General features: G+C 42.0%; 1 protein-coding gene across 5 annotated transcripts in view; it reads right to left on the bottom strand.

Annotated features, from left to right (window-relative positions):
• Nucleotides 1-26,957, bottom strand: part of NCK2 (NCK adaptor protein 2) — a 73,030-nt gene that overhangs the window by 24,845 nt on the left and 21,228 nt on the right. For 2 of the 5 annotated variants that reach the window (XM_083438007.1, XM_083438009.1), the window contains exons 2-4: nucleotides 19,160-19,230; nucleotides 16,360-16,518; nucleotides 5,110-5,351 (exon numbers count right to left, since the gene is read on the bottom strand). In XM_083438007.1, the coding sequence (XP_083294133.1) occupies nucleotides 5,110-5,335 (226 nt within the window). In that variant the 5' untranslated portion in view covers nucleotides 5,336-5,351; nucleotides 16,360-16,518; nucleotides 19,160-19,230. Of the gene's footprint in view, nucleotides 1-5,109; nucleotides 5,352-5,594; nucleotides 5,689-16,359; nucleotides 16,519-19,159; nucleotides 19,231-26,957 lie in introns of all 5 variants that reach the window. The other 3 variants (XM_083438005.1, XM_083438006.1, XM_083438008.1) reach the window with 2 other exon arrangements.

Below are 26,957 nucleotides of genomic sequence, written 5' to 3'. Positions count from 1 at the left end.
GAACTCAAGGCTATAAATATATTTTGAGCAAGGCTGAAGCTAGTGATAAATGGGGTGGGCCTTCTAACCAGAGAGGTCATTGCGAGCACACAGTATTGGCACGCTGTGAAACTCTGGCTTCCAGGCACAATTCATGAAACTTAGATTTGACCTATAAAGCATTTAGACCTAAATGGCAAGTGTACATAAAGAGGAGCTTTCCATGGCTGACCTACCAATTACAGAATTCGCTCCCCTAGAAGCTAAACCTATCTTGAATGTGGCTGAGCTGGATGGAGACAGTGAAGTGGGCAGGAACACAGGTCAATGGATGGAGCCTTGCCATTTTCATCATTCCTTCTGTCTTGCTGCCCCTCTTCACATTTGTTAAAGACGCAAATACATATGATCCATTAGGATCTCCATTTTATAAAAAAACACAACCCAAGGAACTTATTAAGAACCAAATAAGACCTTAACATGATAGGGACTGCAGGAAGAGATTAAACCTTCCCTCACTTCATGGTCTTCCATCTGCTAGCCTAGCTATTAACTGGCATGGAGGGCAGGTGGGAAGAAGATTGGCATCCTTTGCCAGTGCCAATCCAATTCAGGGACCAACCAGCCATTATTCTTTTAAAAAAGAAAAAGAAAACAGAGTAGATCCTAATCATAGATCTCCCATCACATCTATTAGGTAAAGGTAAAGGGACCCCTGACCATTAGGTCCAGTCGTGGCCGACTCTGGGGTTGCAGCGCTCGTCTCGCTCTATAGGCTGAGGGAGGCGGCTTACAGCTTTTGGGTAATGTGGCCAGCATGACCAAGCCGCTTCTGGCGAACCAGAGCAGCACATGGAAACACCGTTTACCTTCCCACTGGAGCAGTACCTATTTATCTACTTGCACTTTGACATGCTTTTGAACTGCTAGGTTGGCAGGAGCAGGGATCGAGCAACGGGAGCTCACACCGTCGCTGGGATTCGAACTGCCGACCTTCTGATCAGCAAGTCCTAGGCTCTGTCCCATCACATCTATTAAGATAAAGTAAAAGTTCACTTTTTATTTTTTTAAAATTATCATTCCCAATTCATTGAATGAGACATCTAAAATTGATGAAGCCATGGTTTATAAATAATTTGTACGTTGCTTGGATGAATACACAGTACTCTTTTTGGTGCTATATATTATCAGTTTACATACACATGCTTTGGTGAGCATTGGGATAAATGTGCCTTTTAATTTTTTTTGGTCAAATTTTCCGGAAATGAACTGAGAGTGAAAAAGGAAAAGAAGCTATGTTGCTATAAAGAGGTAAACAGATCTTCGCTATTGGTCAAATGCTGTTAATTCCGGCATTTGCTCGGTTTTTCTGTTTAAACAACTATCAGCAACTATAATCAAAACACCAAACAGCACAATGTGTTCTGTTACATCAGCATCTAATTATACATCAGAACCATGTGTCTGAAGCCTTACTGCCTTCAAAGATATACAGCCTCATTTTCATTAAATGGAACATGAAGTCAAGACCTTTGATTGACAAGGCACTTGTCAGGGGTTCAGGAGCAGAGTCACTGGAGAGGGAAGAAACGGAGAGCGAGGGGGAGGAGTCGGAAGGAAATGTCAGCGGCGACAGTAGTCCAAGGTCTCTGAGTCTCTCCAGTGACTCGGAGGATTCACAGAAAGGGGCCCCCATGGTCAGGGCAAGGGGAGTGCCCAGGGGGACACCTCGGGAAGAAGGGGCCAGAGGGGACTCAGAGAGTAGCAGCTGGAAATCCGGACCAGCGTCCCCCCCAGAGTGCAGTAGGGGGGAGGAGTCCAAGGCATCGGGATCAGGGAGCGCGCAGGCAGAGGGAGAACGTGAGGCAGGAGTGGCCACACCCTCGTCAGGGAGCGAGGAAACGGTCATCCGGAAAGTAAAACGCACGCGCGCGCCAAGTTCAAATGTACAGGAGGGCGGCAAGGTGGGCAGCCCGGGTAGGGAGCCAGGTCCTAAAGCCCGCCGAAGAGAGGGGGAGGAGTCAGAGGGGTCAAGCTCTGCGTCGGAAGAGTCCAGGAGGAATGAGACCCCGGGGGGTAGTAAGACCCAGAGGAAGAGAGAGAGAAGGAAGAGGTGGAGTAAGATTAGAGTCTTAAACTGGTGCACAGGGGGTGGAGATCCAGACAGAGCTTCGCCGGTCTAAAGTCCAGACGTAGGGCTGGGACGCTGAGACTTGTAAATGGAGACTATTCTTCAATAAAGACTTTGATACTGTACTATCGGCTAGCGTTGGTCCTTGGTGAGCTGGGACCAGGAGCCAGCCCTGACAGCACTGATCACACTTCACGCAAGACACTCTAACCTAAAAAAATTACGTCTCTGTTCTGATACAAATTCACACTCGGTTGCACATCTACAATGGAGTTGTTACCCAGGCCCTGCTGGACTCTGTGAGTGAGCATTTTGAGGTGGGCAGGATCTGTATCCCCATTCCAGATTAATAGTTACCTACTACTAGGCCTAGACAGGGGCTAGACGCGGGTGGCGCTGTGGGTTAAACCACAGAGCCTAGGACTTGCCGATCAGAAGGTCGGCGGTTCGAATCCCCACAATGGGGTGAGCTCCCGTTGCTCGGTCCCTGCCCCTGCCAACCTAGCAGTTCAAAAGCACGTCAAAGTGCAAGCAGATAAATAGGTACCGCTCCAGCAGGAAGGTAAACAGCGTTTCTGTGCGCTGCTCTGGTTCGCCAGAAGCGGCTTAGTCATGCTGGCCACATGACCCGGAAGCTGTATGTCGGCTCCCTTGGCCAATAAAGCGAGATGAGCGCCGCAACCCCAGAGTTGGCCACGAGTGGACCTAATGGTCAGGGGTCCCCTTTACCTTTACTAGGGCTAGAGATGGATCATGATGTGGTTTTCGTCTCACTATCAACAGGCAAAATTAAGCTGGTTCACTGAAATACCAGGCAGGGGCATAGTGGGTGGGAATGATATCTTAACTGGTAAAAACTCTAGCTTTGTGTCATCAAAAGGACACTTTTTAAACATATATTTTTATTGGTAGATGCTGGGGCATGGTGAATTCTTACAAGGAAGATAGGGGCACCATCTTTACAGGATCATATGCACATGAACGTTGAAGGCTGGCTAGTGAAGGACCCTGTGTGAGAGGCAGGGAAGGGAAGATTTCCTAAGGTGAGGGGGCTGGGAGAAGAAATAAAAGTTCCCAGGTGAGAGGATCCACCCACTTCTCAGGGAGACAAGGAATGATATCTACCTTTGAGTGAGGGCCTTTTATTTTCTTTGCTCTTCTTTGTTTTTGCTTTCAATTTAGATTAGTTTGTTTTTTTATTGGATTGTATGATGAAAAGATTTGATTAAATCTATTGGGGGAACTAGGAAAACTTATTATCATTACCCCAGCATCAGTATCCTGTCTACTTTTCCATTCTGCCAATCACAGCCAATTATGTGAAGTGGAAGTGGAGGAACACGGCAAAATGATATCAGGAAACTGCGTAAGTTTGGCAACTCAGTCTAGTACATTTAAAGCAAGCAATGAGTTGCATCATAAATAAGAAATCCCATATGAGAGAGAAAGACTTTGTGCTTCTGGTACATATTTGCAAATAATCACATGAAATGCACCACCTCTCCCACCACAGATTTGCATTTCTGCTCACTCATGTAAAGATAAAAAATTAGGTCTCCGGTAGGCAGTAACTGAATTCGGCAAAGGACAAAACATAGCAGCAAGTAAATGGTAGTAATAAATATAGAAACATGGAGAGGAAGGAACACACAAACAAAAGGTATAGGATTATAAAAGACAGGGAAACAGGCATCACTTAGAGGCGTGATTTTCAACAGGCATCACTTAGAAGGGTGATTTTGCCTTGAAGGCTGGTCAGAGGTGCTGCAACAGTAGCCCCTATCCCTCTTTCCTTCCCTCCCTCTTCTCTCTGCCTCTCAACTATGGTTGTGGGGAGAAGTTCATAGACCAGGGGTGGCTGCCCAGAAGGTTCTCAAGGAGAGGAGGCTGAGGGAACACTCCACAAAGGGAGGGTGTTCAAAAAAGGGTGAGGGGTTGCCAGCTCTGCAGGCAAGGAGTGACATAACTGGGCTCCTGAGCCCAACAGGGGTGCCAGAGAAAGAATGTAGTTGGTCAAGGGAGTCGTGGACTCCCAAAAGGTTGAAAACCTCTGACTCAGAGACACAATATTTATCCTCAAAGTACAAAGCAAGAACTGCTCGGCTTCTCTGACGATCACATAAAATTGAGCAAATGCCACTTATGGTTAAAGTAGAACGAAAAGCATACCATGAGAATTTTAAGGAAAGAAATTCCCGATGTAGCAATTGGAGATCATTCAACTCTCGCCATCACTTTGGTACAAGACTAGAGAAAATTCAGCATGCTATAAAACAAAGCCCAGGAGCCCACAGGCTGCACCACACAGAGGTAGCTGAAGTAGAGATAGAGTGGTATTCAAGGAAGTTCAACTCAGGAGTAGACTCACTGAATGTCATGAGCACACCTAAGATAGAATAGACCCACTGACATTAATGGGCCCAAGTATAACTTAGTCCAATACCACTCAAAAGTTTCAGACGAGTCTAACAAATTGAAAGTTACCATGAAAGGAGACCAAGCCAGCTAAAAACAGGATCACCAGTCATTCTTCTTTAATCAGTGAACTCCCCATGAGAAATTAAAAAATAAAGGCCATTAAGAGATACGTAAAAGCTTTTGTAAATTTCACAACAACTGCCTACGTCCACGACTCAACACAAGTATACCAACAAAAAACACAATCCAAAGTGTTGGCGCTACCAGTACACGTGACATATTTTAAAGTCTTTATTTTTGTAGGGAAAAACAGGGAGTGTGGCATGTGCATTCTTACGAAAATCTGATAAACAGATTAAGGACAAAAGAAAAATTTCTCTCTACTTGCATTTCCTCTTGATAATACAAAAATAGCTTCTTACAAAAACAAATTCTCTGCTGCTTAAAATTATGAGCTCCGAATTAAGAGCAAATATCCACACTCCTTTTCATATGCAATGCTGACATGATGTTTGCCCTACAGGCGTTTTAACATAATTGGTTTCTGAAAAGAATTAATGCAAGACTCCAAAAGGACTTACCCAATGTGTCTTTCAGATTTTTAACCAAGGAACCCTTCTTCAAGCTGTTCTTCCTCTCAACATAATTTGATGGCACATATCCTGTTTTGTTGGCTGCGTTTCTTACCCTCCACCATGTTTTGGAATCATCTAACAGCCAGAGGCGTTCATTCTTCTTTATGTCAAGTTCTTGGTCCTGTTGTGCAGTGTAATCCCACTTTGCTATAACAATAACTTCTTCTGTCATCTTTCATGGAGTCCCTCTGTCATGAAACAAATACATTCATTGAAAAACTGCACATACTCCTCCGTTTCACCATTGAAGATTGAAAACATAGAGCAAGCTTTAAAAAGTAAGAACATCCTTGCAGAGCAAAAACGCTACATTTCTGATGCAGCACTAAACCACATCCCCGTAGAATAGGTCCAGATCAGCCCCTCACCCTTTTTCTGATCTGCTTCCAACAACTTTGTGCACATGTGGCACAGTCTAAGCAGAAATTTACCTTGCCACCACACAGGTTGACTACTTCATGATCCTACCTCAAGGTTTCTCATAACACTGCATCCAATTTGTTGGGCTGCAATTCATTGCAGATGCTGGAAGTTTAGTTTCATTTTAGGGGAGAAGAGATTATAAGCTTCAGGAGGATGTGAAGATTAGAATCAAGACAATGAGATGCAGAGTGAAAGGAAATACAACTTAAGAACGGCAAGACCAGACATTTTTGTTTTAATGGAACTCACATAATATACTACTTGAAATCTAACCTGAACAATGAGTGTGGATGAAATATTTTGCTGAACTTCTCTAATATGATTGCTCATCCTTTGAATGAACCTGTTGTCATTCTTGGGTAAGTTTTAATCGGTTGTTAATGTTCCCTTTTAAAAAAATACAAAGACTTAAAATGTTTCAGAATTACTATACTGATCCAAAATCCAAAATTTTGTTTGTTTTCTTTTTTTCCAAATTTTGACAAAGTAATAATCATCAATAAATAATAATAAAAATGTGCACCCCACCACCGAGACTGTTCCATTGTAACTATCCAACCTCCCAAAATTTCAACACCTCTTGCGATGGTTTGGCCCCTTTCCGTTTCAACAGTACAAATTCTACAAGCACCCTCCATATCTCCTCAAAATCATTTCTCCTGCATATTGCCCATTTACCTTAATGGCACATGTTAATTTATCATTAACAGCTATATCCCACACCTCTTTATACCATTCTTCCATTTTATATTCTGCTTGCCCCTTCCACTTCCTGGTTATAATAATTCGTGCAGCTGTCAATAAATCTGTAAGGAAGTCCTTCATAGCCTGTAAACCTTCCGCCTCATCGTAAATTGATAATAGTGCTACCTCTGGACTTTTGGTCAGCTTTAACCCAGTGATTTCTTTTGCTTGTTTTCTTTCATCTGAGAAGGAACACATAAATCACAAGAATCAAGAGTGCTAATGAGCACATAGAAATCCCCATTCTATTCATGTTGCAACTGGTTTCCCCCAGCTAGGATAGCTCATTACAATTTCTTTACTATACAGCTAGTCAGCATGTAGAACCTTTGACCCTCGCCCTCTCTCAGAATTCTGCACTCCTAATCGTCTACTGAAAAAACAATGCAAAACATTTCTGCAACCTGAAATGGGCTTTTAAAATGAGGTGATGCAACTCAATGCAAGGGCTGATAAGACATCCAAGTAGCAGGCATGGTTCATCTTTGGAAGAAAATAACGTTCTATCGCCCATGATGGTACGTCGTTTGTGGGGAAATCAACAGGCCCGCTAACCACCAGATCACATCACACAATTGGCTTCTGTTGACTCTATGCACCTACAATTAATAACCAGTTTCACTTATAGTCCTTTTGTCTTGCAATGTACTATTGCTGTGTAATAAATGCAAGAGGAAGATCTAAGTAACTGTGGAGTCATTCCACGTCATGTCAACACGGTCATGTCACCCACCATCTTGGATTTTGGTTGAAGGAACCCCCCCTTAAATTTCCGCCCTCTATCTCATCCTCTTATTGAGCTCCGTGTAAAATTTCAAAGAGATCTAATCATTGGTTATGGAGGGGGTGGGAATGTACATGTGCCGAGGGTCTCAAGAGGGACAGACAACGCAGATTTTATGAAACTTTGAAGTGCTAAAAAATTTAAACCGTTTAAGATAGAGGGAAAAAAATGCAAGGGGGTTTATTTCAACCATAAGGGAAGGGTGTACACCAAGTTTTATCAAAATCCGAGATGGCGGGTGACAAAACCCTTGTTTTTTGCATTGATTTGACGCGGAATGACCCTGTGACTTATTTTTTCAAAAGCAGAACAGATGTACTCAGCTCGCCTCTGCCTTATACAGGTTTTGGTGCCACTCAGTACAGTGGTGCCCCGCAAGACAAATGCCTCGCAAGACGGAAAACCCGCTAGACGAAAGGGTTTTCCGTTTTGGAGGTGCTTCGCAGGACGAATTTGCTATGGGCTTGCTTTGCAAGACGAAAATGTCTTGCGATTCCTGGGGGGTTTTTTCGCTCCCCACCCCCTTTTTCTAAGGCACTAAGCTGCTAATAGCCTTTTAGCAGCTAATCCGCTAATCCCTTAATCCTTTAATAGCCGCTAATAGCCGCTAAACCGCTAATAGGCTTGCTTCGCAAGACGAAAAAACCGCTAGACGAAGAGACTCACGGAACGGATTCTTTTCGTCTTGCGACGCACCACTGTATTTTGTTGCTACAGTAATGGTCTGTAAGTCTGCAAGCACCTCCTCAATTAAATCTTAATGTATTAACAAATTGCAGAAATGGGCTCCCCATCACGCCTAGCGACATCAGCCAGCCCCCCATTTCTGCTTTCCTGACAAAAAGTTTTAATGGACTCAGTAACACCTTGCATTTCAACATAGCAGCAACAAAACTATCTGCTCAGTGAAGGAATGGATTCAGAACAGCAGACAAAACAGCTGTACTCTAGCTAAAACGACTGTTCTAGTTTTTAGGGTTTCTTCCATGGGAGTTACGCAGAGCTAACACACAGTAATCACAAAACAGTCAAACCACGGGTCAATAAAATGACCTGGCCACAGGGAGATTACAATTGTGCCTGCTCTGGATCCTCTTACTGTCAATACACATTTAGATTAATTTAAATTATTCTGAACATGGGAAGCTGAAATTCTACCATTAACAACTACACTGTCAGCATGAACAGTTGCTAGGTTGTCCCCTGTAAGGGCATCCACTCACACGACCAAAACAAACTTAACACTAAAACCAAAACTAAAAGCATTTTGCGTATTTTTAAACAAAACTTTTTAAAAAGAAAACAACTTGCAATGTAACATAGCACTCTCAGTTAAACCAAGGACACATAATTGTTAACTTGAGCAGTCAGCCACATTTGGTCACTGCCAGAATTTTGTGATGGGACACAGGTGGCGCTGTGGTCTAAACCACAGAGCCTAGGGCTTGCTGATCAGAAGGTCAGCGGTTCGAATCCCTGTAACTGGAAAGCACGTCAAAGTGCAAGTAGATAAATAGGTACCGCTCCAGCGGGACTGTAAACGGCGTTTCCGTGAGCTGCTCTGGTTCACCAGAAGCGGCTTAGTCCTGCTGGCCACATGACCCGGAAGCTGTCTGTGGACAAACGCCGGCTCCCTCGGCCTATAGAGCGAGATGAGCGCCGCAACCCCAGAGTCGTCCGCGACTGGACCTAATGGTCAGGGGTGCCTTTACCTTTAGAATTTTGTGAAGGGAAGAGTGCCTAGTCTCCAACATTATTCTCAGCTTTGAAGGTGCTTGCAGAATCAATCCACAAGCTCCTTTTTTGTGTGGCCCCATACAACTGCTGCGCCACCACATTATGGACCAAACATATCTATGGACATATTCCCTTCGACCTGATCTAGCAGAGATCCTTATCTGGACAAGCAAGAGTGTAGTGCAGAAACACAGAGACTATATAGTACATGGATGGTAAAGCAATATTAATGCTTTGCTGCTGCTGCTACAGCAAAGTGACTGGGCAAAATCATATAATTGTAGAGTTGGAAGAGATCCTGAGGATCATCAAATCCAACTCTCTGCAATGCAGGAATATGCAGCTGTTCCCTTACAGGAATCAAACCTACAAGGATAAGGTCCCAAATTTCCAAGTGATGCTAGTATTATTCATTTCTGGAAAAGGCACTCAGCTTTGAATGGCTACTTGGGCATATCAGCACATAATTTTTTTTAAGTTAAAGGCACAGTTATTAATTTATGCAAAAACAGGCCAACTCCCACCATGACTTGGTGAAACATGCCACTAGCTCCCTCTTAACAGAATTTCAAATATGGATGTTCCCACTGCACAGGACTGAGCAATCTGCGAAACAAGTTTCCCCCCACTAAACAGTTTGTTGACTCAGATTAAAGCAGAGCAGGATCTCTTCAAAACCATGGTTTGAGTTACAAGAACTGTAGCACAGAAATAGGTCAGAAGTCGGCTAGCAGAGTTGGAGGAGCCTAAGTTAAACATCAAGAGACACCTGCAAACACTCGTCCCTTTTTTCAATGTTGCCCTATAATCCTCTGCACTGGTGTAATATGTCTTTTGGCATGCCACCACATCACTATTAAGACACAGCTTTTTGATCTGTCGCTGGAGCAATGGAGGAGGTTACAGCAGAGACAAGAAAATCGAAAGACAACATGCACACAAGCTTTGTGTTCGTGCATTTGAACCTGATATACATTACAAATATTCAGCATCCAATACACTGTAATATCCACCACCATATTAGCAGCAACATATGAATATGGATTTTATGAATATGAACTTCATTTACTCTAATGTAAATACACCGAGAAAGGTCTACAATTGCAACAGATAAAATTTAGACAGGATTATATCCTCCCTCACCTTTACAATTCTTCCAGTTAGATACCATTCTGAGACTAAAAATTCCCACAAGTGTCAAGTATCTTAACCCTGTTCACATTGTTCCCCTGAAATGCAGGTGTTGGGTATGTAAAAGCCTGCTCTTTTATCAAAGTGTGCAATGCAATGAGCACACAGCAAGCAGCCACTGTAACTTACATATCCTTTGTTTACAGGAAACCTCAAGTTATGGGCTACCTCAAAAGCTAAATATGCAGTTTCCTTGCAAGACGAAAGGGTGCTGCACACACCACTACTGGCACAGAAGCTGCACTTGCACATTGCATATATGTGGTTTTAAAACAGTATTGCAAAATGCATTCTGTGCATCATATTGTTCAGCCTTAAATCTGTTGTTAATCCTGAAATGATTCATCACAGAATGAATATTTTTTTTTGGTATTCTGATGTGTGACCAGAGTGAAAAGGGGGGGGGGGAATCTGACCGCGGTACCTTCTTGACCGTATTTTGCCCAGTTTTAACAGAAAAACTAACCATGATTGTAACAGTTAACATAAACCCAGCTCACACAAACACACGACTGCATCACCAGCTGTCCTTTCCTTGGCCAAAATGCATGGTTTCTGCCCATGAGTTGTAGGACGGCAGAGAGCAATGAAAGTTTAAAAGCACTCTGAAAAAATAGGTGTGCTGGAGGTCAATGAGAAGGCAAGACAGATTCCATCAAGATGACAAAAACAAATGTGGTGGTTGTTTTTTTTGAGGTAGTGAAGATGTTTTAAAGCAGTAACAAAAATACACTCCTGTACAATCCAAAACAACAAGAAGCTCCTCTATCCCTTCCACCTAATTATCTGCAAAATCAACAACATGCCACCTAGAATACACATTGTTCTGGCAGCATTAACTGTACAATAGACATCAGTCAAATTTAAACTTGGAAGTCTCCTGCAATATGCTATTGTTCAAAGAAAGCTTAGAATCACAGAAATGTAGAGTTGGAAGGGACCCTAATCTAGTGCAGCCCCTTGCAATGCACAGTTCTTCCTTATGTGGATCAAAGTTGCAATCTTGGTGTTATCAGAACCATGCTCTAACCAAGTGAGCTAGCCAGCTGACTTTAGCCTAGAAAAGATTTCTTCTTCTTCTTCTTTGGCGATCACTCGTAGCCGCGTAAGATTGTCTTCCATGAACACCGTCTTAACAGTGAGTCCGTAAGTGACTGTGGAGGCCAATTCTGGATCTAAATGTTTTATGCAAGCTACTCGCAGGTCAGGGCTCATGGCCAACTCCCTTTTCTACTTGTTGCACCACTCCTCCTTCAACCCCACTCAACTATACTACACTTATCCCACTAGTCTCAGCCTCCAAGGCCATCCTAGGAGTCTGTCCTGACTCAAGATGAACCATGCACAGTGCAGACTGGCAGTCTCAAAAGCCCCATCATTCAGCCCGGACGCTGAAGTCCAGCGCCGAGGACCTTCTGGCGGTTGCCTCGCTGCAAAAAGTGAGGTTACAGGGAACCAGGCAGAGGGCCTTCTTGGTAGTGGCGCCTGCCCTGTGGAACGCCCTCCCAGGAGATGTCAAGGCAATAAACAACTATTTTACCTTTAAAATACAACTGAAGGCAGCCCTGTTTAGGGAAGTTTTTAATGTCTGACGCTGCATTGTTTTTAATATTCGGTTGGAAGCCACACAGAGTGGCTGCGGAAACCCAGCCAGATGGATGGGGTATAAATAATAAATTTATTGGGAAGTTCTGCCACTTCCCAAGTCATTCCAAGTTCTAGCACTGGCTCAAAGGACAGGTGGCTGAACAAATCCAGAACGCAGCTTCCACAGTGCTACCCTGTATTAAAGGAGGCAGTGCTACGGAAAGTGCACACAGTTCTGCTTCCTGCTACAGGAGCAACATTGCTATGGCATCTGAGTATAACTTGCAGGGAACCTGTTAGGTGCTAAGCTACAAAGGCTGTTGTGGCTTTTTAAAAGGAAGAATGCATGAATACTGATTAACCAGATGTTCCTTGTCAAAATTATCACAGCTGGGAGAGAAAAAAATGTCACTGATAAATATCAAACTGCCAAAAAAAGCAACCACAAGCGCCTAATATATGCTTATGTTCTCAGGCAGGAAAAAAACACTCCTAGAAACTTTGAACCTTTGTATCTTCTGAAGAAACAATGAAATGCCACTTAACAACACACACACACAAATATACTACAAGATACAACTTTATCCCAATCAGAAAAGATGTTTCTATATCGGACTATCTTCAACTTATTTCTATGGGTGATAATTCAACTAAGTCATGCTGTCGTTCTGGCCAGTAGAATTCTGTATCAATTCATTTTCAGTTCTAATTTAAGATTCTGGTATTAGTCTTTAAAGTCCTAAGTGTGGGTCATGGTTATCGAAACAACCACCTGCACCTATATGAACCTGCCTGGCTCCCTGCTTAGAGCTGTTATACTGACAAGCATTAAAGGACAAAGCCTTTTCTGTGGTGACCCCATATCCTTGGAATAACCCCCTCCCCAAAAAAAGAAAATACACATGACATCTTCTTTGTTAGTCTTTAGGAGAGACTTGGAGACTTTTGTTGTTGTTGCTCAAGTCTTATTTTGGGTAATTTTATGGTGCTGTACTTTAATTATAGTTTTACTGCTGCTGCTATTTTAATTTTGTTTCTGCAAGCAGCTTTGAGACCCAGATGAGGTAGTTTTAAAACAAATAAATGATCCGGAGTTTTTAGTATATAGTTATTTATTACTGACTATGTTGTGAGATGCCATTTAAGGAAAGATAAACTTAAAGGGTGAAAAACCCAACAAGGCAAGTCTTACTAGTGAATATGTGAACAAATTTAACAACTGCCATACCCTGACAATTGTAAAAACCTGTTACCTGAGACCTTGTGTCACTGGTGGAACTGTTGCAGAATGAGACTATTGAAAATGAGATTCTAAATTAGTTTATACGAACCACTAGAAGGATCCTTCAGGAGTGACCTAGACAAACCAGGTACTTGTGACTCCTGTCCACAGACTTGCCACTGTAATACCTTGCAACTACAATGGAGTCCTACCTGCAGTTTCCGTGTGCCAACAACCTGCTGCTTGAACTGGCTCTTATGGAGCTTGCTAGAGTGCGGCAACCGAGAACAGCTCTCGTTCAGGGGAAACAACTGCCCGTCTGGGCAGTGATGCCTCTACTACAGCTGCCACGTTGACAACACAAAGCAGCAGCCCATCACTAAACAAAGCATTGTAATGCACGACAAACACAAAAGAGAACGTCACATGGAGGCCTAGGCAATTGATCTGCCCCTGCACAAACTACAATTCAGAAGGGAGAAATAGGCGACACCATCAGTATGCACACATCAATATAAAGAGCCAGAAAAGATTCACAAAAGAACAAATGAGGTTCTCCTTCAGTTTATGCTAAGGAAGGATGTAAATGGCACAGTCAGGATAAGGAATTGTTCTGCTGGAGATGAGTGCAAGCTCTGCCACTGCCAACACCATGGGTAGGCAAACTAAGGCCTGGGGGCCGGATCTGGCCCAAGCACCTTCTAAATCCGGCCCGCGGACGGTCCCGGAATCAGCATGTTTTTACATGAGTAGAATGTGTCCTTTTATATAAAATGCATCTCTGGGTTATTTGTGGGACATAGGAATTTGTGTGAGTGTGGCATGTAAAACACAAAACTACTCTGCAAATTTGTAAGAACAGACCGGCAATTTGGAACATGAAAAGCACTGTGATATAGGCTGCCATAGGGCCACCACTACTTATCACCTGCGTGAATGACGTAAATATTAATTCACATTTATCAAAGCAGGGTTACCAAGGAAGCTTATCTAGCTGCAATACCAATAAATAGCATTTTCAATTACTTATGTTGCAGTAAAGCAGTAATGTGGGAGACAGTAATACACCATTCCAAGGTTATCACACCAGGGCTACGCCTCCCATTGTCCCCTTCCAGGTTCGTGAACAACTGTTGACATTCGAGTGCTGAGCAAGGGCACCGTCTAAAAGATTGCAACCACGTGAAAGGCATTGGCTTGTTACCATTACATATTGCAGGTAAATGTAAAGATAAAGGGACCCCTGACCATTAAGTCCAGTCGCAGATGACTCTGGGGTTGCGGCACTCATCTCGCTTTACTGGCCAAGGGAGCTGGCGTTTTTCTGGGTCATGTGGCCAGCATGACTAAGCCCGCTTCTGGCGAAACCAGAGCAGCACACAGAAACACCGTTTACCTTCCCGCCGGAACAGTACCTATTTATCTACTTGCACTGGTGTGCTTTTGAACTGCTAGGTTGACAGGAGCTGGGACAGAGCAACAAGAGCTTACCCTGTTGTGGGGATTCAAACCTCCAACCTTCCGATCGGGCACCACAAAACGAATTCCCCTAAATTCATGGGTTATTTATACCAGATCTAGGGTTTCCCGAAGCAGCGCCCATGGGCAGGACAGCACCCAATGCCCCCTCGATGCTCATCAAAGCCCTCCGAACAAAAAAAATAAAATGTTGTCAGCCTACTTTCATTTACCTTGATGAGCAGCAGGCTGGGCTAACTGGAAAAAAGGAAGAGAAGGCTCCAAGCTGCCCCGCCTTCTTCCCAGATAACCAGCTGCTGTTTCCTTTCTTGGAAAAGAAAGGGTCAAAAGGGGTTGGGGTGGCAAGGAGAGAGGGGAAAAAGAAACCGATATGCTCCACCTCGTATCCTCCCTCCAAATCTCTTCAGATAGGACCCTGCCACTGGGGAATGAATGAGAGGCACTAGGATGCAAAGTGAGTGCTGAGCCTGGGGGGGGGGGGTTCTTTTTGGAGTTTTTCTTTGCGTTTTGCCTCTCTTACTTAATTCTGGAGTAGGCGTGTGGGTTTTGGCCTCTTTTTTTTTGGTTTTGAAGTTGGGGGGGGGCGGCTTCCCTGTTTTGGGGGAGGGGGTTGTACAGTGGTACCTCGGGTTACATACGCTTCAGGTTACAGACTCCGCTAACCCAGAAATAGTGCTTCAGGTTAAGAACTTTGCTTCAGGATGAGAACAGAAATCGTACTCCGGCGGCACAGCGGCAGCAGGAGGCCCCATTAGCTAAAGTGATGCTTCAGGTTAAGAACAGTTTCAGGTTAAGAACGGACCTCCGGCACGAATTAAGTACTTAACCCGAGGTACCACTGTACTCATTTTCTCAGGCAAGTTATTTGTTCTCTGGGACCAGACAGGCCCTCCAAGCAGTCATCTTGTTGTGGTTGGAAAACTGCCCCATGCACACCAATTTATGACAACAGTTCTGCCAACTTCCAAACGTGCCCACAGTCCCAAAAATGACCCACAAAAGAAGAAGCGGAAGGTATACAGAATAGCGTGGGAGACATGAAAAGCGTGAACTTGGATGACTATAGTGACGGCTCCTTAGCACAATGCATGGGAGAGAAGGAGAGAGTCCTCTGCTGAGTTTTAAGGGAGCAGGAAGATTTAGATTACGAGAAGGAAAATTTTACTTTCCAGTCCCCCAGTTCCAATGTCAGCCCACATCTGTCTACTTTAAATAATGAGCCTTCAGGGCATAAAATTACCTCTTTTACATAGCACTGTAAACTCCTAGGATTGGCTTGTTCCAAAATTAAAAGGTTTTCTCTCTTTCTCTTCTATTTTATGTAATGGAGTATTTCTTCTTTTCTTTCTTGTGCTTTATCCTCAAATATTAAACAAACGTTACTTTAAAAAATATTTCAAGAGGTGTCTCTCTTAAAGACTATCTGACTTTTAGAAGACATCTGAAGGTAGCCCTGTTTAGGGAAGTTTTTAATGTTTGATTGTTTTATCGTGGTTTTTAATGTTCTGTTGGGAGCTGCCCAGAGTGGCTGGGGAAACCCAGCCAGATGGGCAGCATATAAATAATAAATTATTATTATTACTTTAGGCACCCCAACCAGATCCTGAGCAGACCACAAGGGTCACAGGGTAGCCTCCTTAATAGATTGGTTCTGCCTTACTCCAAATGTTCCTCACTGCTTTGTGGAGCAATCTGCTGAACAAACCAGGAAACTCCTTCCTTGATCCCTTGGAATTCAGCTTTTAAGAGTGCCCATTGTCCTTCCTTCCTCATTTCTAGGCAGAGGAAGGCAATGAAGAGCATTTGGCCACAGGTTCCATATAAACAAAAGAAGAAGGTGGAACTGAGAAATAAATAAGAGTTCTGCTTGCAAAAGTACTTCTCCAAAACAGAATCTGTGGCATTTTGGATATTATATAAGAAGAGGGGAAATGAGCGGTGTGTGTGTGAGATCAACCAAGTCCCATGGATTTCACAGCTGGCAAATACACACTGCATAAAAACAGAAGAGAATATTATGTTTACTCGCCTTTCCAATTCAATGTCTAAATCAAGACCATCGTGATCTGGGAATTTCCATGTTGGGTGCAGAATCACTGATCCTCTGTCTATAAGCTATCGTCACAGAATTTCAGTGTTTCACCCAGTCTAGGGTGGCAAGACACAATCCCTTTACAACAGCTAAGTCCTATGTTTTAAGGGAAAAGAGAAATAAATATCCGACTGGTCACCTGGTGCGTTGCAGTTATCCCCTCCAGCGTGCAGATAATATATAGTGCAAGTCACTGCCAGTCTCAAAACTTTGAAGTTTGTATGAGATCTGGCCCTATCTGTTCTTTTGGCCTATTGATTTTCACATGAAAGAGCCGCTGCTGTTCTCAATTCACTTTTTCCAGAAGCATCACAGCACTTCTATCATTTGCGGGGGTGGGGGTGGGGTGGGGATTGGTTTCTAAACTGTGCAAATTTAACCTTGATCTTACCTACAAAGGACAAAACTCCGAAACTTCTAATATTGCAAACCTGATTACTAATCCCCTAGAAAGCTATTACCTACTTTCTAAGGGAGTCTACTGTGTTGCTGTCTGTAAATGCTATTACCGGCCCTTCTGTCCTCTGAAAGGGAAACATGTATTCCAATCTGTATTATCAGAATACTGCAGATATTTTACAGTTTAAATAAAATTGCAAATTGGGCAGTGTGGGGGGGGGGGATCTCGCATGGATACAATACAATCAAGTTACTTATTTAGTTCGGACATCATTATGCATATAATGCAATACATATCCAAGCACCATAGAAACATGTATCACAACTGGTAGAATTCGTAATTTTCTATTCTTTCACAGTCATAAATCTGATTGAGGAAATCGAGAGGAGTTAGGATTGCCAACTGGCCAATGAAATACAGCCTGCAACTTGATATGCATGAATAACATCAAGGCGCAGTTAAAAACACAGCTACGAAGGCTAGTTAAAACTTTGGCAACATTACAAGAAGAAAAGAAGAGAAGAATAGATTAGTGAAAGCCAGGCAAGGTTGAGAGTCAGGGATAAGGGAATGTAAATAAGATGGATTATGACTCTGCCTTTTGCCCCTCGGTTGAAGAGCAGGGGCAGCTACTTAATAAATGATATGGATAAGGCAGGAAAAGCTGATTTCTTAAATGATATTGAAGGGCACTTCAGCAAGGGATAGGGATAGCCGTACCAGATTTCTATCCATCATGTAACATTACTTACAATCAATAAATAAAAAACAGGACTAGCAATTTGTTCTACGTTTGGAATTGCTAAAAAAATAATAATCAATATGGCTCATGACTGCAGCCCACATAAGAAACAACAGGTGCAGTTTTCCTACTTAGCTTCAGAGACTGTTGAGAGCTGATCTCTTTCATCAACTGATGACGATGGTTAGTATCACTGTATCATTTTAAAAAAAAACTATCAAAATGAACTTAACAAGCACAACACTGCTTTGATGCTGGCTGGTACCTGTAGATGGCCCGTGGCTACAACACAGAAAGTCCGTCTCCATTGTGAAAGAAAACTTCTGCAGTTTCCCTTTCACCTGAAACAAGCTGATTATGCCTCTTGGAGAAAAGAAGAAAGCTTCTTCCTTTCCAGTTCTGGATCTTTGGAGATGGCAGAGTTTACCAGAGAAAATGAAGCCACATTTTTCTAGGTTGATGGAAATCTACACAGGACTACTTAATTCTAATGGGTACTGCTCCAACTCCTCAACATCTTGTTTCCCAGAAGAAGTGCAATGCACCCTCAGATCCATTTTGCTTCTTTCCACTCCCTCCAGACCAGAGATTTCCATAATGGTCTTGTCCATTTGGTACAGTGGTACCTCGAGTTAAGTACTTAATTCGTTCCGGAGGTTCGTTCTGAACCTGAAGCACCACTTTAGTTAATGGGGCCTCCTGCTGCCGCTGCACCGCCGGAGCACAATTTCTGTTCTCACCCTGAAGCAAAGTTCTTAACCCGAGGTACTATTTCTGGGTTAGCGGAGTCTGTAACCTGAAGCGTCTGTAACCCGAGGTACCACTGTATTCCCTTTCAGAACATGGCTACCTGCACAATCAGCTTCAGAGTCAATTGCATCTTCCCATCTGAATTACGGGGATTATTAAAAGTTACACTACAGTAATTGCTTCCCTTCTTACTAATGCCAGTGTTACAAATCAACTTATCTGGAATTATGGCGACAACATGAAGATAACCAATGATACCACAACTAACACTGTCTTCTCATTTGCAAATCCAAGGAGGCGCAGATAGATAATCAAACTTTGCTACTCAGAAAGGAAGCAAAACCAATTATTTTATACACTTGGTTAATTTTACAGGCACCAGAAACTGTAACCTTATGGAGAGGTGAGGGAAAGAAAATATGTGAGGAGGGAGGACAGAAATCCTTCCAAAGGAAGATTTTTGTCTTCCCCTTTCCAAGGGGAGAGGACAGAAATCCTTTCCAGGGACTAGACATTTCTAAGATGGTTCCATCTCCACTGAGTAACACAACTGGTACTGCCTCCGTTGCTGTTCACTCAGGAATGCATGGCATTAAAGACCTCCTGCACCATATCTTGGAACAAGCAGTTAAGGAGGCTAAGTTAAGGATTCCTCCCCATATTTAAGAGTGAACACAAGCAACATGACAGAAGTCACCATCCTGGAACTGATACTACAGTCGCAGCCTTAAGCATACTACATGATAAAAGCACTTGAGAAATGGAGGCAAGACATAATTAGTTCAGCGATTTTAAGTGGGAAAGAGAGAAGTATTCTTAGTTCAAATGAAATCCATGTAACTTACCTTTGGCACAATTCAGGATCCAGACACAGAAAGTTAAGTCTCTTGAGCAAAGTTACGCTTGTGAGAAGATTCTGAAACAAACAAAAACAAGCTTTTAATTAGAACGCTAAAGACAACACATGCTTTTAATCACTCTACTTTACTTGGTGCATGTGTTAATTTTAAATTAATGTAAACCAAAATGTAGATACGATTTCCATTTTCACAAGAAAAAAAAATACACAGGAGAAATGTTAGGGAACTGTAGCCAGTTGAACTCAAGCAAACTTTATTGAGTGATCAGCCTTTGACCAAAGTATACTATACTATGGCAAAACCACACACACACACACACACACAGTTAGTCCCAAAGGACGTACTTGCATTTAGTCTCAGGTAACTACATTGGCTCACATTCATGCCATAATATCCACTGTCTCACTTTCTCCTCTTTCACTACAGCTGGGAGCAGCCTTTGTAGCAACAGACCAGATAAATGGCTTCAAACTCAAGAAAGTTCAGAACCCGTCAATACTGTAGACATATTGGATGGTATCCAAAGATGGCATTGCCATCATAGAAGCAGTTACTGATCCATGCTTTTCTGAGCTCTCCACGTCCTCACTACCCCCCTCCCTGAGTGGGGGGGGGGGAATTACTTCTGAGAGTCATGGAACAGAGTAAGATTTCATGCAGGGGGTTGCAGTAAGCAAATCAAAACAAAACCAGGTGCCCAACTATTACTATTACAGTGGAACCTCGGTTGTCGAACATAATCCATTCCAGTAGACCATTCGACTTCCGAAACGTTCGACAACCGAGGATCAAAGGGGTGTCAGCAAATCTCATTGAAAAAGAGAGAGAAACGCGCTTTGGAAGCCGTTCGACATCTGAGGCGCGTTCAAAAATGGAAGCAGTTACTTCCGGGTTGTTGGTGTTCGGCTTTTGAAATGTTTGGCAGCTGAGACGTTCGACAACCAAAGATTGACTGCAATTCTATTTCTTACACACACACACACATCCCTTCACCATGAAGTCCCATGGCAGGTTACAGCAATGTAAAAAAATATGTATTAAAATCAGTTAAAAAAGAATTACAGTCAAGAGACTAGGGTGGATGCTAAACCATATACCTCAGGTGCCAAAGGAAAGAGTAAGGAATTGTGTCTTCAGTATACAACTAAAGCGATACCATTGAAGTGCCGGGTGCACCTCTGTGGAGAGGGAATTCCATAGCTGAAGGGTCTTCTGAGCCAACACTGCCATAATTTCCAAGGGCAGTAGTGCTACCAAGAAGACCCCCCTCTGCACATCATAACACTGTAGAAGAGGTGGTCTTTCAGATTGCTGTTAAAAGTTTTAGTTGAAAAATACCTAAGAATCAGTTACTGATTGCAACCCAAATGCTTTTCCTAGAAAAAGGAATAATATTAGAGGGACACAGCTAATCGTCCTCCACTCCCAGGTCCGGTTAATCTTTAGGTACCGCAAGCTGTGTATATGAAAACAGTCCATGTTTTATAATTAAAAGCAATGGACTCTTAAATTAAGGTCATGGCTGATACGTAGCTTTGTGGGGAGCTGGTAAAAGAGAAAACGTCTCCTTCATAGTACTTCAGTCATTATACCACCAAAACGAAGAAACAACTATACTAATTGACTGTAAAAGGACCAGACAGGAAAGATGAAAGAAACTGACAGCTTGTGGGAGTGAGAGTAAGGTACAAGGAGAATGGGAGAAAAATTACAGGAGATGGGTAAAAATATATTGAGAGACATATGTTGGGGTGAGAAGGAAAAGAGTTAAATGAAAACATCTCTTTGAGGTATAACTTAAGGAAAGCCAAGTTATTGAACTCCCTGTCAAAAGGGAAATGCTATGGTGAAGAATTTAGCAATTTCTAAAGATGGATTAGAGATCAGTTAAAAAAAAAAAAGCTAAACACTGCCTCCATCTACCACCAATTTTTGAATGGCTCTGTCACTGCACCACCATTTTGTGACTAGTGGACCTCAGTAATTTTTAGCTGCCTTAAGTGGACACTGAGGATAGGTTTTAAAACCTTCTGCACCTGACCTCTTCATGATCAAACATAATAATAAAAAAACTGAAAAACGTGTCAAAAGTTCTTTAAGTATTTGGAGACGCTTTACAAAACGCACATATACTAAAACAGTAATATACATGAAATAAGGCATTTGCTCTAAAAAACAAACACTGCTGTGATGAATAGTTGAACATTACAGGTACATTTGGGATATTATTTCTTTTCTTTTTTTAATTAAATTTTCTAACATGCATTTATAGTATCCAATCTAAATTTATCACATATTTTCTCTTTTAGACTTCCTTCAACCTCTCTGACAATCATCCATTATTCAAATTTTTAAATACGCATTTCCTAATTTTATATTGCATTTTATAAACCTTCACACACTTAGTTTTCATCAATACAATAGTCCTCTATCATTTACAGACATTTGGGATATTATTTCAACCATGACAGCTTTTGCGGTTAAAATGCACCATTGCATTCAAAGGGAAGAAGATACTAAAACTCATGCTACATCTTTTTCTTAATGACCCTAACAAAAAGGAGATGCGTACTCAAATAATCAACCATCTTCCAAGGGAAAAGACCACATAGTTGCCCAAAAACAGCACTGAGAAAGTGTATATAGAGTATTAGAGCATTTCAGATCCTACATTAAGTCTACTTGGAAGTAAGCCTCGTTGTTCAGTGTAAATTACTCCTGGGTAAGGACATATAGGATTGCAGCCTGAAAAACATAGTGGACGTTGCAGAAGCACTACAGATTCATTAAGAAGGTGAAGTCATTCTCCCATATTATTCAGGTCTAGCCAAAGATCAAGCAAAAAAAGGTTTAAGCTTGAATTGGTGTAGCTTAAGAAACATAAGAATGATTAAAAAACCAGGAGCTGATCATAAAGAATACTAAGCAAGTTTAACAATGTGATTCTTTATGCTGACGCAGTCAACAATAGCTTATCATACCCTAAAAATAAACACAACAGGGTTAAAAACCCAGCAGCAATATGGACTGTGCCTTGATTAAAAAGCACACTTACCCCTCTAGTTGCACTTCCAAGGCTTCCTCCTTTTTAAATTTTGCTATATTGTATTTTGATTGTTGACTGCACTACTGTGTCAAAGACTAATGACAGAATGCTATAAATTGCTAAACAATATGCTGTTGCAGACTTGTCAATCTAATGGCACCTTCAGAGCTATCTGAATACAATATCTGAGCACGAATCCAATCATGTCGTTTCTGCTTTTAAAACTCAAATAGAGAGTCCTGCAGGATTAGATGTGGAAATCATTCAAAAATATGGATTAGTTTCATAAATAGTTCCAACTCTGACACAAACCCTGAGCTACATCCTGGTCTGTTCTCAACGTGGGAGGAAAGGAACATATTTTGTTCCAGCAAGAATGAGACTAGCTGCTGCCTGAGCTGTCTTTGGTCCAAGCCCCATTAGCATGGGGTAAAAATCTGTCTCACATGATTAATTATAATTTTAAAATGCATATGTATACAGAAAAAGAGAGAAAAAATAGCAACACAATCCTAACTATGCCTACTCAGAAGGCCTATTGGATTCAGTAGGGCTTACTTCCCAGATTAAGTAGGGTGAGGATTTTCATTGTAAATAAAAACAATACAGTGGTACCTTGGGTTAAGAACTTAATTTGTTCTGGAGGTCCATTCTTAACCTGAAACTGTTCGTAACCTGAGGTACCACTTTAGCTAATGGGGTGTCCTGCCGCCGCCGCGTGATTTCTGTTCTCATCCTGAAGCAAAGTTCTTAACCCGAGGTACTATTTCTGGGTTAGGGAGTCTGTAACCTGAAGTGTCTGTAACCTGGGGTACCACTGTACACTATAATCATAACAAAGGTTACTAAAATTTGCTTACAAAACAGAATATTTTGTAAATTCTACACTGGGATAGTCGATGCTGTGGACTATAACATTCACCAATCCCAGCTTCCATTGCTAATGGTCAGGGAGGAGAGTTGTTCTGGAGGGCACCATATTGGCTATTTCTGTTATCTACTATATATTTTGGAAAGTGGTTTGACTGTTTGTTCTTCATAGGTTCAGCCGCCTACCCAGACATTGTTGCCAAACTTGTGGAGGGTGGGGAGGGGTAGGTGTTTGAGTGCCAGGCACCATTATGAATCAAGACGGTGCACTAAAAGGTGACTTGACTGTGACGGTGCCGCTTTATTGACATAGGTTTGGCCACCTCTAGAGATAACATTTCCAAACTCTGTGAAGACATTCCCCAAGGAGGGGGAAGCAGACTTCATTGCCATTGGTATGCTGGCTGCCATTTTGAATCAAGATTTCGAATCAAAAAGTGACTCTGGCATGATGGGTCTAAAGTGGCCAATTACACAATCCATTTAAAAAACACACTATTTGGTGGGTTCTTTAAAAATCCCAGGCAGTGTCGGGTACTCCCTGTTAATATATCTTACTTTCATGACGTTAATGAGAAGAACCCAATATTTTTCACAACTTTGACCTGTCTATCCATCCTTATTTGCACATACTCCTCTGAATATTTTGCAATTTGAGAAACCTTCCAAACATACATTTGGATGCCACTGATTTTCATTAAGCATGCCAGAATTTACTACTGTTAAAAGATTCCACACTTGGTCATAATGCTCTTGAGTGAGCAATTGATTAAAGAATACATGCCTAATATTAATGGAAAGCTGGGGATGCTGTTAGCATCCTCCCATAAAGAAAACTCTTATATTGGAACAATCCTACCAAATATATAAAATCTGCCTTTAGTTAGAGATTATATATAGCATTTATGCTGCTGGAGCCTGTGTATCTGGTTTTATGTGGTACTGAATACCAGCAATATAAAATTTCATACGACTTTTCTTTCACATTAAAACATTATCAAGGCGGTAATACCAGTCCTTTTGTAAAGATTTCCTACCAGCTAATTTCTGCAGAGGCTATATTGATTCATAGAGAAGTCCTTACTAGTGAGTATACTTTAATAAAATTGTAAATCCAGACTTCCTTTAGTTAACAGACTTATACATTTAATTTTTGAATGTCACATAGAGCCTAAGTGATTCTGATGCTCAGTAAGAGTCTAGCCTACGAATGTTATAACCTAGATTGCTCACAGGAAAATCCTCCCACAAAGGATACCGAGATAAAATTAAGTTAGCTAGCTATGGTCACACCTTTCCTTCAAACCTTTTCAGAAAGCTTATTTCTACAGTGGTACCTCAGGTTAAGTACTTAATTCGTTCCGGAGGTCCATTCTTAACCTGAAACTGTTCTTAATTTGAAGCACCACTTTAGCCTATGGGGCCTCCTGCTGCTGCCGCGCCGCCGGAGAACAATTTCTGTTCTCATCCTGAAGCAAAGTTCTTAACCTGAGGTAATATTTCTGGGTTAGCAGAGTCTGTAACCTGAAGCGTATGTAACCCGAGGTACCACTGTATTTCCTTTGTCTTTCTCAAGCCACTCCCTACTTTGCGTGTTTTGAAATGCGTCCTGAAGAACAAGACCATGCTTAGCTTTCCTTACTGACACCATTGCCCATAGAAAGCTTTAAACCCTGAACATCATTAAATCCTAGGTGGAAATGAGTGCTCAAGGTAATTTGTTATCCAAGGTGCACATCTTAAGTCACTAAGCAAATAATGTTTTGAGCAACAGTCAAACCAGAGTGCTTAACCGTTAAGGCACGTTTCACAAAATTTCCAACCACTTCACTTTCACGTCACTGTTGGCATACACTTCCATCATTTCTGAGAAACACTGTTTAGAAAAGACAGTATCTTCTGTTAACAGACACCTATGGGCTTCACCTGAAGTAACAATGTTCAGCAACAGACCAAATTTAAGCAGCACACGAGCAGCATGGGACCAATCCATACAAGAATAAAGATCAGTAATTTGTTCCCGGGACTTGCTTGAACTCTGCATAACTGTACCAGTAGAAACTACAATAATCAATAAGAGATGGGAATTCGTCTTCATGCAGTTCTATGTACTGTATTGTCTACCTGTGGCCCTCCAGATGTTGTTGGACCAGAACTCCCCAGCTAGCATCACCAAGGGTCAGGACTGATGAGATTCCAATAACACCATGGCAGACTGCCAGTGCCCCATCCCTGATTTTTTTTTATTTTTACAAAAAACAAGGCTCTACACAGGCGCACACACATCCAAATGGAAAGTACTCCAAAACAGTTCAATTCCACAAGCCCAACTAGAATTTGAGGTGCACCTTCTCCAGTTGTCACCATCTTCAAAGGTTAGGTGGCTGGTGAGCCAACCTTTTCAGTGATGGTTTTATCAATAAAACTTTGTGGATTCCTTGTGTCGATAGGCCAAAGTCTGAGGGCAGAAGACAGGACGGCAATTTAACGGAAACCAAGTAGGAATTCTGGGATATGTTCTTAAGATAGTTATACTGGCTTTTAAATTTAACAAACACACATTCTGGTTTATCAGACTGATTTGCTGAAGCATTCAGCCTCACAAGAGAACAGGGAAGTTTTGCATTCCCTGTCCTTCTGATATTTTGGGCAGCCAGAAGAAAGCCATTTAGAGTTTCCGTCACCCACCTGAATCCAGCCTAAACCTTTTGGGGAAGGAAAGGCCTTGGAAACAAGAGTCTGTCTCCAGGCACGACCAACCTAGAAAACTGCCTTCTTTACATGCTGTTCAAGAGTAGCTCACGTTGGTGGAATTCCTTCCACAAATCCTCCTTGCAAGCGACTTCTTTCTGCCCTTGACCACATCAATGCAAGCGCTTGTTCTGTCCTAGGGCAGTACAACAAACCTCTCAGTGGTATGCATAGTTTCATTTGAGATGTTATATTGCACACATTCCACTCCTAGCAGAGCATCAGTAAGCTCCAGAATTTGAATGATGTCTGCTCCATCAATGAATATACACAACAGTGGGTGACTCATGCTGTAGCTGAGAAGTCTTCTATGCATTACATTAAGTCACTGTTTTATATCCGTGGGCATTCTTACCGCAAAAGATAGTGAAGGAGGGCATACCTAACTTCTGCGTTCAGAGAAACCATCAAAATTCCTACCCTTTGTTTGGCCATCAAGTTATGAAGAGTGCACTACATGCTTTTTAAATTAATGCCTTTCTTTCTTTCTTTCTTTCTTTCTTTCTATAATGTTTTATTGTTCTGACTTACATCACTCTTCTCCATAGTTAAACATCTCCATAGCAGAAGGTCTCCAATTGTCTTTGAATAGATGGTCTCTTCTTTAAAGGAAAAGCTCTTCAATCACTTCCACAAATGAACAAAAATCTTTAGCAAATGCTGTCTGCACACTAGACATCTGATCATAACAATGTGTTTCCATTTGTTTTCTTGTGTGCTGATGGGCTTCCTTAAATTCTGTTATCATTCTGGTAATTCTGGGTCCAACTAAACATTGTTATGACTGAGGTAAAGTGCCACGGCTGGGATTCTGGTAAACTACCTAGGTTCAAACAGATCTTAAGACCTCTTAAAGAGCCACCGTGAAACATTATCTAGACTGTTGGACTTGAGATCTAGGAGACTTGAGCTCTAGGAGACTTGAGATCTAGGAGACTGTTGGACTTGAGATCTAGGAGCCATGAAGCTCACGATGTACTGTTGACTCAATCACAGTCAGAGCTAACCTATGCCACACAACTGTTGTGATGATAAGTCAAGACTTCTACTCTTCTATTTCTTTGGATAGGAAAGCAAGATTAAAAGCTTATAAACACTATACAGTAATACCTCTGG

Source organism: Podarcis tiliguerta, assembly GCF_965153285.1.
Source record: "Podarcis tiliguerta genome assembly, chromosome: 4".
In the NCBI taxonomy this organism is placed as follows: domain Eukaryota; kingdom Metazoa; phylum Chordata; class Lepidosauria; order Squamata; family Lacertidae; genus Podarcis; species Podarcis tiliguerta.
Note: the sequence above shows the minus strand (reverse complement) of the source record. Positions and strands in the feature narration are given on the sequence as shown.